Source organism: Taudactylus pleione, unplaced genomic scaffold (genome assembly GCF_031769625.1).
Source record: "Taudactylus pleione unplaced genomic scaffold, aTauple2 ptg000016l, whole genome shotgun sequence".
In the NCBI taxonomy this organism is placed as follows: Eukaryota; Metazoa; Chordata; class Amphibia; order Anura; family Myobatrachidae; genus Taudactylus; species Taudactylus pleione.
This window is the reverse complement of record NW_028284418.1, coordinates 45,442,838-45,456,674: the sequence shown is the minus strand read 5'-3', so window position 1 is coordinate 45,456,674 and position 13,837 is coordinate 45,442,838. Positions and strand designations below refer to the sequence as shown.

The 13,837-nt window shown below is 44.8% G+C and overlaps 1 protein-coding gene across 1 annotated transcript in view; it reads left to right on the top strand.

The window, feature by feature from the left end:
* Positions 1 to 796: 796 nt before the first annotated feature.
* Positions 797 to 13,837, top strand: part of PIK3AP1 (phosphoinositide-3-kinase adaptor protein 1) — a 134,648-nt gene continuing 121,607 nt past the window's right edge. Inside the window, exon 1 of the mRNA XM_088475820.1 lies at positions 797 to 842. Coding sequence (XP_088331946.1) covers positions 830 to 842 — 13 coding nt within the window. The 5' untranslated portion in view covers positions 797 to 829. The remainder of the gene's footprint in view (positions 843 to 13,837) is intronic.

The following is a 13,837-nucleotide window of genomic DNA, read 5'->3' as shown; positions in this document are numbered from 1 at the left end:
GACCACACAACTATGTATATATATGCGTATATCTCACTGGGAATAATTATATATATATATGTTTTTGCTTTTTTCTCTCATCTAGTGACATTGTAAAGACCGTGTATATCCAGTAGGTATCACTAGGTCAAGACTTGACCTAGTGACACCTACTGGATATATGCACAGTTTTTACATTGTGTATATATATATATATATATATATATATATATATATCACACACACACACATATTATATAATGTTTTGATGTCCGTAATGTTTAAATCTTTAAAAAGTTGAATATAAGGAGGAAAAGCTAAAAAAATTATGTAAGGGCATGAATCATTAGCTCACAAATAGTGGTATGGATTATTTGAGGGAGGGGGCCCCAAACTAGTACCTTGCCTAGGGCCCCATGAGGTCTAAATCCGGCTCTGGTTGGTGAGGGGGCTGTGCTGATGGTGCTTTTGTCATGCGTGTCTGGCAGGCTCAATTCAGGAAGTATAGGACAAGTAGAAATCAGGAAGTAGAATATTCACAGTGTGTTACAGTAACTATCTGCTCAGGCTGAGACACAGGTGCCTGGCTGCACTTGCTCATTCCAATACTACAGTACATTCCATTGCCTCAGCCTTATCGGGTTCTTGGTTCTGGGCATCTTATGATCTTGATTTTTGCGAGACGTCACAAGGAGCAAAGTACAAGCAATTGGTGGACTATTAAGATAAATAAAATGAAAATGGAGAAAAGGATTGTTGTTATGACCAGAACAGCTGGCACATTACTGTGAAGACTAAATTCAATTTAACGAAAAGAATAACAGGCTTTGCTATTTTAAAAAAACTTACAATGGCAACTAGAGGTATGTACTTTGTTTCATTTACTGTATTCTTCTTTTCTAAAAAAAAAAAAGAAGATATTTCCTCCTTTGAAAGTTCCTCTTTTTTCTGCTTAGCGAAACTGTTGAATGTACATTTCTTGCCTCTAATTAGAAGACTGCATTTATTTGTTTGCCATTGTTTCTAAGATCATTTATTAGTTCTAAAACACTGTAGTGTTCTAAATAAAATCTATAATATATTCAAAAAGCAGTCGATGAAACAAGAATATTGTTTATAGCTACTCTATACTCTTGGTTTTAAAAGTTAACACTGAGTAGTCTTGTCTTCTTCGCGCAAAACACCATGGGGTAAATGTAATAGGCTTTGAGACATCGGCGAGTCCCATGCGAGACTGCCCGATGTTTTAAAGTAGCAGTTTTTTAGCAGGCAAAATCAGGTTGATTTTGCCAGGACCATGACTAGCTATGGGTGACTGGTGCCATCGTACAGAGCGCAGAGGATCTGTGGCCGGCAACGTCGCAGCCCAACGGCCGTTGCTTCTGGATAGCAGGGTGCCCGGAAATGGCATCCTGCAGCCAGGATTGCTGCTACAGCACACAATATCCAGCCAATTAGGATGCCCAGTCAGCGCTGCACTTACCGGAGGTGATGGGCATCCCCCCTTTGCGAGACATCACGACGTTGCGCACTCAGAGGGCGGGGCTGGCACAGGGTGCTGATGTGCCCAGTTTCGGCTCTGGATTTTGCCTATTAAAAGACTGTTACTTTAAAACATTGGGCAGTTTCACACAGGACTCGCCGATGTCTCAAAGCCGCAGCCTATTACATTTACCCCATAAGGCTTCCCGCTGTGAGCGCATAGTTTGGAATCAGTGGCATAATCCCAATGTATTTTGTTTTAAGTATAAGTTTAAGTTCCATGTATTTAAACTTTTAAAGTGTCCCTGAGCAGTAAGCTGTATGTTATCTTTATGTCATATACAGTAAAATATACTGACTTCTGACAAAATGACCCTAGTGTATGTTGGTGTAATAGAGAAAGAGACTGTAAGCTACAATGGTGCAGAGACTATTGTAAATTATTAAATATTCTCAGTGCAGCAGCAAGTAACTGGTGGCAATATATAAATAAATGATAATAATAAAGTATGATGCCAAGGGGTAAATTTAGTATTTATTAATGTGCGGGTTTTTAGAAATGGAGATATTGCCCATAGCAACCAGTAAGATTCTATTATCTTCTAGGTGCTAGATAAATGTTAAGTAGAATCTGATTCCCCCCCGGGCACCCGGCTCCCTCCCTGCAAAGGCAGCCGAAGCTCATTCCAGAGCTCCGGCTCCCGCATAGAGCACTATGGGAGGGACATCATGAAATCATGACGTCTCTTCCATAGATCCGTGGAGCCGGAGCTCACTCCAGAGCTCCGGCTCCAGCAGAGAGCACTATGGGAGGGATCTCATGACATCTCTCACAAGAATCCGTGGTGGAGTCGTGGTCGGACCGGACGGCAGCGGACGCAGGAGCGGGGCCTAAGGTAAGTATTGTCTTTGTATTTTTTATTTTTCAGAAGGGAGGCATGGGGGCATTACTACTGGGGGCATGTCTATTAGGGGCATTACTACTGGGGACATGTCTATAGGGGTGCATTACTACTGGGAGCATGTCTATAAGGGGCATTACTACTGGGGGCATGTCTATAAGGGGCATTACTACTGGGGACATGTCTATAGGGGGGCATTACTACTGGGAGCATGTCTATAAGGGGCATTACTACTGGGGCATGTCTATAGGGGGGCATTACTACTGGGGCTTGTCTATAAGGGGACATTACTACTGGGGGCATGCCTATAAGGGGCATTACTACTGGGGGCATGTCTATAAGGGGCATTACTACTGGGGGCATGTCTATAAGGGGCATTACTACTGGGGACATGCCTATAAGGGGCATTACTACTGGGGTCATGTCTATAAGGGGCATTATTACAGGGGGCATTACTACTGGGGGCATGTCTATAAGGGGCATTACTACTGGGGGCATTACTACTGGGAGCATGTCTTTACAGGGGCATTACTACAGGGGGCATGTCTATAAGGGGGCATTACTACTGGGGGCATGTCTATAGGTGGGCATTACTACTGGGAGCATGTCTATAAAGGGGCATTCCTACTGGGGGCACTACTATAGGGGGCACTAATGGGGGCATTCCAACTTTGGGCACTACTATAGGGGGCATTCCTACTGTGGGCACTACTATAGGGGGCATTATTACTGGGGCACTACTAATGTGGGCACTACTATAGGGGGCACTACTACTGTGGGCATTGTATTTGGGGCACTACTACTCAGTACTGTGGGCCTTGTGTATAAGGGGCACTAATTTGGGCATTGTGTAAAAGGGGCACCACTGTGTGTCATAACATGAATAAGGGACTAATGTGTGGCATAATTTGAATTGGGGATACTGTATTATAAAGGGAATTACTGCATGTGGCATAATGTGTTATACAGGGCATTACTGCATGTGGCATAATGTGTTATACAGGGCATTACTGCATGTGGCATAATGTGTTATAAAATCCATTACTGCATGTGGCATAATGTGTTATACAGGGCATTACTGCGTGTAGCATAATGTGTTATAAAGGCCATTACTGCGTGTGGCATAATGTGTTATACAGGGCATTACTGCATGTGGCATAATGTGTTATACGGGGCATTACTGCATGTGGTATAATGTGTTATAAAGGGCATTACTGCATGTGGCATAATGTGTTATAAAAGCCATTACTGCATGTGGCATAATGTGTTATACAGGGCATTACTGCGTGTGGCATAATGTGTTATAAAGGCCATTACTGCGTGTGGCATAATGTGTTATACAGGGCATTACTGCATGTGGCATAATGTGTTATACAGGCATTACTGCATGTGGCATAATGTGTTATAAAGGTCATTACTGTGTGTGGTATAATGTGTTATACAGGGCATTACTGCATGTGGCATAATGTGTTATACGGGGCATTACTGCATGTGGCATAATGTGTTATACGGGGCATTACTGCATGTGGCATAATGTGTTATACAGGGCATTACTGCATGTGGCATAATGTGTTCTACAAGGCATTACTGTGTAAGGCGCATTACTGCACATGGCAATTATTCGCCACGAGGGGAGAGCTTGGACGAAGCCCAGCACCTCCATAAGTGCTCGGCACGCCCCACAGTTTGATGAATTTTGGGTGTTCCGCAAGGACACGCCCCCTTTCCGGAAGTGCATGTGCTTTCAGCGCGTGCAGAGGAATGTCATCTACAAAAAGTTGTTGGTGTTTTATTTTTTATTTTTTATTTTTTTTTTTGGGGGGGGGGGGCGCAACTGTGAACTTTCGCCCTGAGCTCCACAATGTCTACAACCGGCCCTGCCCGCACTTTAGTAAACATACCCATAAGAGTTTTAAACAAGAACGCAAACGCACTAGTGCATTGTATACTATTTGCCTTTCTTTCCCAATGAGATATAGATCTGTTAATGTTTTATAGCTTTTAAATAATTAAATGTGAAAATTAAGAAAAAAAAACTAGACACCACTAAGTAATTATTCAGCATCCAGAAGCATGAAAATTATTAAAAAAAAATTCACACAGGAAAGCAGCTTTTTGTAGCATGTTGTTTTTTTTATCCTACATAAGCATTAGGGTTTTTCTAGCATCTCACAGGTTCAAATACACTAGAGAAAAAGGTCTAAGCCCTAAGACTCAGGGTCCCATTTAACAACAATGCATAACCAGGCCTGCCAAGAGCCGCGGTGGGCCCGGGTAACAGGGGGCGTGGCCTATTCTCGGGAGGCATGGCCACGCCCCCTTCCTGGAAAAAAAGCCAGGGGGGGCGCGATCAGTGTGATCGCTCCCCCCCCACAGGCATAGGAGACTGCTGTGGCTGCTGCTCAGCAGCCACGAGCAGTCTCCCATTGCAGCTCAGCACTCGCTGTGTGCTGGGCTGCTGTGAAGGGGGGGGCGGCACCGGACCAGGGCCCCCGCCGAGCCCCTCAGGAAGCCCGGGTAATCTGTACCCGCTTTCCCCCCCTCTCGGCACCCCTGTGCATAACCTCTTTAACAGTGGCAAACGCAGGATTTTGAAAGAGGGGTTTCCAAATCCTTGGTTACCGAACCAATGAAAAAACATCTAGTCACAAATAAATATATATGTATAGATAAAAACAGCTTACACAGGATTTAGGACCCCTACTGTAAAATATACCACTCAGCCTATGACGGGGTACACACACACTGACTGACACAGACACACATAGACAGACACAACACACCTCTATCACATAAATGCAGTAGGCAAATACAGCCAGCATGATTTATTAAAGACCCCCTCCCCCCAGTAGTGCCCCTTATACAGTGCCCCCAGTAGTGGCCCCTATGCAGTGCCCCCAGTAGTGCCCCTTATGCAGTGCCCCCAGGAGTGCCCCATATACAGTGCCCCCCTATGTAGTGCCCCCAGTAGTGGTCCTCCTATCCAGTGCCCCCAGTAGTGCCCTCAGTAGTGCCCCTTATACAGTGCCCTCGGTAGTCGTCCCCTATACAGTGCCCTCAGTAGTGCCTCTTATACAATGCCCCTAGTAGTGCCAGTGCCCCCAAAAGTGCCCCCAGTAGTGGTCCACCTATGCAGTGCCCCCAGTAGTGCCTCTTATACAGTGCCGCCAGTAGTGCCAGTGCCCCCAGTAGCGCTCCATATACAGTGCCCCTCTATGTAGTGTCCCCAGTAGTGCCCCCCTATTCTGTTCCCCCAGTAGTGCCCCTTATACAGTGCCTCTAATACAGTGCCCACAGTAGTGGTCCCCCTATGCAGTGCCCCCAGTAGTGGTCCCCTCTATGTAGTGCCCCCAGAAGTGGTCCCCTTATGCAGTGCTCCTTATACAGTGCCCCCAGTAGTGCCCCTATGCAGTGCGCCCAGTAGTAGTCCCCCTATGCAGTGCCCCCAGTAGTGGTCCCCTTATGCAGTGCCCAGAGGTTGTGCCCCTTATATAGTGCCCCCTTATACATTATCCCCAGTAGTGCCCCTTATATAGTGCCCCCAGTAGTAGTCCCACTGTGCAGTGCCCCCATCCCTATGCAGTGCCCCTTACATATATAGGACAAAGACACAATACAAAAAAAAAACACTTACCTAAATCCCCACGCCTGCCGCTGTCCGCTCCTGCATCCTCCCGGCCCGCTCTGCACTACAGGAGAGACGCCATGACGTCTCTCCCATCACCCGCTGCGGGAGCCGGAAGGTGGAGCTCATGAGTGAGCTCCAGCCCGGCAGTGGGCGCAGAAGCCAATGAGAGTCTGTCTGGCTCTCATTGGCTGCTAAAACAAACACACCGCCGCCGGGAAGTACGAGTGTACTTGTATCTGTGCAGTGCGGACGGCACTCACTGCGATCCGCTCTACACTTATTGTTCGGCGGGCAGGGGGGGTTCTGGGTACTCAGAACCCCCCCTGCATGCGCGTATGAAAGGGGTTATATCATCCTTTTTGTATTTAACAAACAGCGGTAATCTAAGATTACCGCTGTTTGTCACTGCATCGAACGACGCGGTCCCCATTGCAATGACAGAGTAGCCCGTCACTGACTGAGGACCCCGCCGATGAGGAGGATGTCGCTGGACCTTGCCGGAAGGATAAGTAATAATAAATACCAGTAGCATATACGTTTATATCACTATGATACTAAATTAAATTTGTCGCTGGTATTAAGGATCAGTGGCGGATTTTAACAAGGGGCTGTGGGGCTGCAGCCCCCCCAGTAAAATCCTCCACTTCAATGAGCCAATCCAGTCCGTGACTACACTGGCTACAGTGTGACTGGAGGTGGCTTCCCACCTGCCAGTCACGCACAGGACAGGCTGATTAACGCAGAGCGGCTTACATTGGAAGCCACAGCTCTGCCTTTCGGGCGGCACTACAGAGCTTCTCGGGGCTGCAAACAATGCAGTCCCCAGAAGCTGGTGTTATGCACATGCGCCAGGACCCGGCCAGCCACAGCCACACTAGCCGCAGAGGCAGCCCACCTCAGCTAAGAGGTCAGGAGCCACTGCTGTTAAGGATCATCGTTAAATGGGGCCTTCACTCTTTAAAGCACAACAGATAGTTAACGCTTGGCCATTTTAGTCTTTCGATTTGAGAAAGATTCAGGGTCTAATGCTCAGTTGGACGCCATTTGCGGCTACAGTAATTCGTACACGGAGAATGCATTTGAAATACCCATGTAGAGCTGAATGCTAAATGTAAGAAGCTGACAATTTGGCATGCCTGGCAAAATGCGCCTCCTTAACTCTGCAGACAGCATGAACAAATGCAACCATAATAGAGCCAATATGGCTTCATAGTGATAATAAAAAAATGAGCAAAAGCTAGTACACTATGCATGCACATTAAAGTACATGTTCCAACAGTGTAATTTGCAGGGAGCACGTTAAAGAAGCTAAAACAAGATGCACATTGACATCTGTCGAAACATAAAAACATTTCAGTTGCCTTCCCCTCTACAAGCTAACTAGGAAACATATGATCACTGCAAACCAATTGTTCATTTAATTGTAATATTGTGAATAGACAGCAGCAGCAATATTCATAGACTATTAGTATAATTGAAAGTAATTTAGAAACATGGAGCAAATGAGATGTGGCCGCGAAACGAAACAGCTAGAAGTCTCCCGAAAATCGGATGCTGCTCCTGGCCGCCTGATAAAGCATACAAGTATCCCACAGTGCCCCGGGACGGGCGGCCGATGACATGATTTGTGTTCAACCGCGTCATTGTAGCCATGTTCCATGCTTTACAATGCCTTTAATATTGGTATTGTATAGCGGGGACGTGGCCACGATAATGCGATCATGCCGACACACCGCCTGCACTGCCCATCTATGCCATGCCACACCCCCTCACTCCCCCTTCCCAATGTGCCGACCTTGCTTCCGTCTCCCGGAGGGGTCAGCGAGAATGTCGTCAAGTACATGTCATCAGCAGTTTGCACCTTCACCAGTGTCGAACACCCACAAATAATCTGCCTCCAAACAGACGCATATGAGTCAGTCTGTCATTTAGCATTACTGTACTTTGGCATAAGTAAACGTGCCACACTACCGCCATCCTGACCCACTTTGCACAAGGAGTTGCGGAGAACACAACTTATCCAGCAAACCAAAAATGTGTAGGGAGTACACAGGTGTTTGTTATCCACAGTTCCACCTTTATTTACTTCTTATCATGATTGTTACTCATTGGTATAAGCTGTATTGTAATTATCTGCAATAAGAATTGACAGAGTGAAAAAAAAAGGCTACAGTGATTTGGTGCATATGCCTAGTACAAAATACTTATTTTTGCGGTTAAAAATTTTTCCAAAATGAGTTTATATCCAACTCAGCATGAGCCCTACAGTGTATTTCAATACAGGGCCTGATTCCGTAAGGATCGCTATACTGCTTATACGCACGTAACACAGTTGCTAATATCATCTGTGATATGCATGTTTGCATTCGCATTACGATCGCAGCCTAACATAACAACGCCCACTTCCCCTTGCTCACATCTGTACACTTTGGCAACATAGCGAAATAATCGGTAACATCGAACCCATACGCACAGTTAAAGCAGGGCAGACCTCACTCAGGAATTGCTAACTTCAGCGCACGCTATCAGACCCCAGGCTGCGTATGGTATCGCTGTGGATAATTTATGCATGCCCCTGCAACCAGGATTAATAGAATTTCCTATATATACACTGTAGTTGCTCTGTTATAATGTAGAAAAAAAAGTATGTTTTCGCAGAGTATACGATAACACTCACATCTAAGTCATATGAGCCTCCAGTTAATCCAGTGTGATGTTTGTTGAGTGGTGAAGCACTAAGATATCATATATAGGTGATAATTACGAATCCACTGCCCAACCACTCAGCAAATTTGAAGTCTAGATGTTTTAAAACCTCACCGAAAGTCAGTTATGGACAGTATGCTGGTGAATATTCAAATAGATCAATTCAAACAGACCAAATGGTCCTCCTGCTGTTATATGAAGAATTCCATAGGGCATCTCCACCTGTTTGCGTGCTCCCTACTCTCTATTGGGCATATTTAATCACTTTCGGAACTTGGTTCCGATATTCATAATTTCTTATCACCACATATCGCAGCAATAAGAAAATAGGTTTGAGCAAAATATAACAATACTCACATACAAGTACAGGGCACCAACACCCCAGAAACCTTCGCGATGAGTAGCCCATTGACTTCCAGGACTTTGCATTCTGGAGATTGGTAAATATGACAGTTTAGCATCCCCCACAGAAACCTATGGCGGGCTGCTTTAGTGTTCAAAGATAGGGATCCCATGAATGAATGTACGGGGGGGATCACAGCAGATATCTGCTTCAGTTCAGTATCCTGCAGTTATTTTTATAAAAATATACCCCTATGTATATTAGTGGAGTTTAGGTGAACAAACAGGCAGTCATACTCTTTGAAGTACTGTTTTTTAATATAAAATTCCTATTGTTAGAGTCAGGTTTTACTTAATAGAATGAGCTATTTTTTTTTTTTTTTACACACATAAGAAGTGATATAAAAAGTGACTATGTGTATTAAGTGGTAATGCCCTGAAGAACAGCTCAGGGGGCCCCATGCCCAAACGCTCACCCCAAATATACTGACACTATATTAATATAAATAGGATTTACCGTATATACTCGAGTATAAATCGAGTTTTTCAGCACAAAAAATGTTCCCCCTCGGCTTATACTCGAGTCAAGTGTAGCGCTGACCGGACGGAGTTCGGTCAGCGCTACACACTGCCAAACACACAGCCGCTGAAGCCGGCAGCTGCGTGTTTGGTGTAATCAGCAGCCGCTGAGAGTCTGTCAGACTCTCAGCGGCTGCTGCTGCTCCCACTGCGGGAGCCATCTTCCGGCTCCCGCAGTGGGTGATGGGAGACACGTCGTCATGACGACGTCTCTCCCATGCAAAGCGGCCAACGGCGGGAGCGGAGGAGCGGACAGCGGCGGGACCATGAGCGGGAGTTTAAGGTAAGGTTTTATTTTTTTTTAATTCTTTTCACGTCTCTCTCTACTAGGGGGCACTACCAAGGGGCGATGACTACAGGGGGCACTACCAGGGGGCATTATCAGGGGGCACTACCAGGGGGCGATTACTACAGGGGGCACTATCAGGGGGCGATTACTACAGGGGGCACTAAAAGAGGGGATTACCACTGGGGGAACTACAAGGGGGGGATTACTACAGGGGGCACTACCAGGGGGGGATTACTACAGGGGGGGATTACTACAGGGGGCACTAAAAGGGGGGATTACTACACTGGGCACTAAAAGGGGGGATTACCACTGGGGGAACTACCAGGGGAGGATTACTACAGGGGGCACTACCAGTGGGGGATTACTACAGGGGGCACTAAAAGGGGGGATTACTGCTGGGGGTACTACCAGGGGGGGATTACTACTGGAGGCACTGAAAGGGGGGATTACCACTGGGGGCACTACCAGGAGGGATTACTACTGGGGGCACAACCAGGGGGAATTACTACTGGGGGCACTACCAGCTGCTGCCATTTCCCACACTAGGCTTATACTCGAGTCAGTAAGTTTTCCCAGTTTTTTTGGGTAAAAGTAGGTACCTCGGCTTATATTCGGGTCGATTTATACTCGAGTATATACGGTACTTTGGATTATGCCTGTTACCTGGTGCAGTCAAATGCTAGGTCCCTGCTTAAAACCATCTACAGGGAGGTGGCGGTCAGTATATTTGGGGTGAGCATTTGGGCGTGGGGCCCCCTGAGCTGTTCTGGCTGGGCCTCTTCAGGGCATCACCACTTAATACACATAGGGCTCTATTTATTAACATTATTTTTACTAAAATAAAGTGAAAAAGGGTGTTTTCACACCCTTTTCACATTATTTTAGTTTCACCTGTAGTTATTACAGGGCAATTGGAGTAGAATTAGTAAAATTCTACTCCAACCCCCAGTATCACTTATTTTTAGTAAAGCAGATCGCATTTCCCATAATTGTAATGGGAAATGTGATCTGTGTGCAAGTTACTAAAAATAAAAAAAAATACCGGGGGAAGCCCTGTGATAATAACGCCACCTGGAGGTGGCGTTATCCAGGGTCTCCCCCGGTTACCGAGCTCCCACTCTGCTCTAACGGGGAGAGCAGAGGCGGGAGCCGGTACCAGTAATCAGCTATGTGGTCTAAAGAGACCGCAAGCTGATTGCTGTAAAAAAAAGAAAAAAAAAATTAAAATTTTTTTTTTCACTTACCTGAATCCCTGTGATATTGCCTGAATTCGCAAAGCGAATTCACTCGGTAATATCACACTACAATCCGCATTCAATATGCAGATTGTAGTAAATAGAGCCCATAGTCACTTTTTATATCACTTCTTATATGTGTTTATTATTCACGTATTTTTTCACATATTCTTTACCTTTATTACTATTTCCAACACTTAATAGCTACCTTCACACACCTGATACTTAAGAACACTTCACTGTCACTTTTATTTGTGTGATACCCTGGGGAGGTCTTTGGCTGAGTTGTCTTTTAGGGTGCCCTGCGTTCCAGATGTGAACCCCAGAGTGTTAGGCACCTGCTCGACGAGGTGACCATGACGCTGGAGGGCAGGCCCGTATCATTGGCCAACGATATGTTAACTACCTCTGATATGATATATATATATATATATATATATATATAATTACAAAATACATTTAAATTTGAATAATGATCACATAGTGCATCAGCAATTTCTTTTCTTGTGTATAAGCTTCGGCTTACACAGGCTGGCCGGCTTGCGAGGCCAGAAAACTGCATCCGTGGACGCAGCCCCTGGCTTTGCCACTACTGGAAAACGGGGCCAACACCGTTTCCAGCCACTCCCGGCCGCACCTCACCAGGGCTATTCAGCATCGCGCTGAATTGAATCGGCCCAATATAGTTGTGCTATGATCGACGTACTGTTGGATTGTTCATTTTTTGCAACAGAACCAATGGGTATTTACATTAGCAGGATAGGAGATGAAGCACAGTGCTTTATGTGCAGTGACTCAATTTAAATCTTTGCTCACAGATAAAATATAACATTTGCTAAATTATTTTTGTCTCATTTTATGTTTCTTTAATGTTCAGTAAATAATATGCTAATAAATTATAATGCTAATCTCTTCTGTACATGTTAGCATTTCTGTAAGAGCAAACACAGAACAATACAGATCAAAGCACAAATTTTCATCGTTACATTGCCTCCTTAAATCCATGGCTTCTCCTGTAGCTTACAGGTATTCACTCAAGACTTGGGGGAATATTATTAAAGATTATGATCTGCCCCTGAAAATGAACATTCCTTATTGCCTCATATTTCAGAAATAAGGAATATCGGGCCTGATTCAGAGATGGATGCAGTATCACAGTCGCAGTGTCTTTGGATGTAGCTAATGTTCAAATATATGCTAATGCTGCAGGAGGTGTCTTGTGCAAGTAGACGCCTCTGGCTGGCTTCTGTGATCTTGTGCTGCGTCCAAAGATGCAGCATTGGATCACTGGCATTTACATTGGTCATCTGAGTAACCCTCATTTTACTCAGGGTGGCCGGGCTGTTCAGTCTTCCAGGGCCAGAAAATCTGTGTCGGAAGAAGCAGAGGCCTTAGCACTCTCAGAAAACAGGACAGACACCCCCACATTTATGGGAAAGCAGCCTAACATCGCACCGCCCCTGTACGACCACATAATGTCAGTCATGCTGCGGCTTAGGGGCACTGCGACAGTAGTCGCAGATAGAGACCTGCACATGTGCAGTACAGATCCTGCGCATGCGCTGATCTCTAACCACCAGAGAGGCACATAAACTATCGGGTTTACATACATCTCTGAATTAGGTCCATTTTTGCAAAGGTTTGTATCATCCACCTGTCATCAGGACATGGGCTCCAATAAGAGCCCGTCCCAGCAACGGATAACTTACACTATCACTTTCCTTCCTAGTTTGCACCTAGTGAAATAACTGTGCATATGTGACTGTCCGGCCGTGCATGTCCAATGTGAAGTAGTTGTTATAGGCATCACATTCAACTACTGCTCCATAGAGCTAGCATATGGTAAGCTAACAAGCTCCGAAAACGTTTGCTTTTCGTAGCTTGTTAAATTGCACTGCTGTACTCCATACCTTGTATGGGGATGGCTGTATGCTGCGATATGATAAGTGCAAAATAAAGGCGATATCTGTGATATCATCATGCTTTTGATATTAATAAATAGATATTTTACTTACATAATTTGTAAACTGCTGTTTCCTCATTATTTATGGGGCTGAACGGCTTAATAAATAGACCAAATAATGTCTTATATAGCAGATGACATGTTTCTGACCTCCTGTTTGGTGCAGTGCAAAATTCCTATAAATAAAGGGGAACTGTATATTTCCTGAGGAGTTTCCAGCACAAAGGTGAGATATTTATGTCCTGTACTGTTAAGCTTTCAGGTACAATACAAAAATCCCCATACATACTGAATGTTAGGCAAGACTAGCTCCAGCTGCAAAGATTTAAAAGCATAGATTAAGTTACAATTCTTACAAAGAAAGGTCCAATACACCCTAATCCTCTGGATTAATCTGAGACATAAACCTTAACTTCAGTTACATGTAATTGTGCTGTATGTTAATTATTTGTATCATGATCCTCTAAATGTACAGTGCTACCTAATATGTTGGGTCTTTATAAAAAAAGAGATAATTATAAATAAGGTAAACTAGCTGAATCTTAGTTGAAAATGTAAAAGTGTACAGTATTTTAATGAATTAAAACTCTTTGTACGCGTCCATCAGGGGGACACTCTTGACCATGCACTTTGCACGTAATAGGTTAACTTTTTGTAGTACATAAGCTTCTCCCAAACTATTCTTTAGTTTGAACTTAAAGCATACCTCCTATCTTCTTTGCTCCTGAAGTC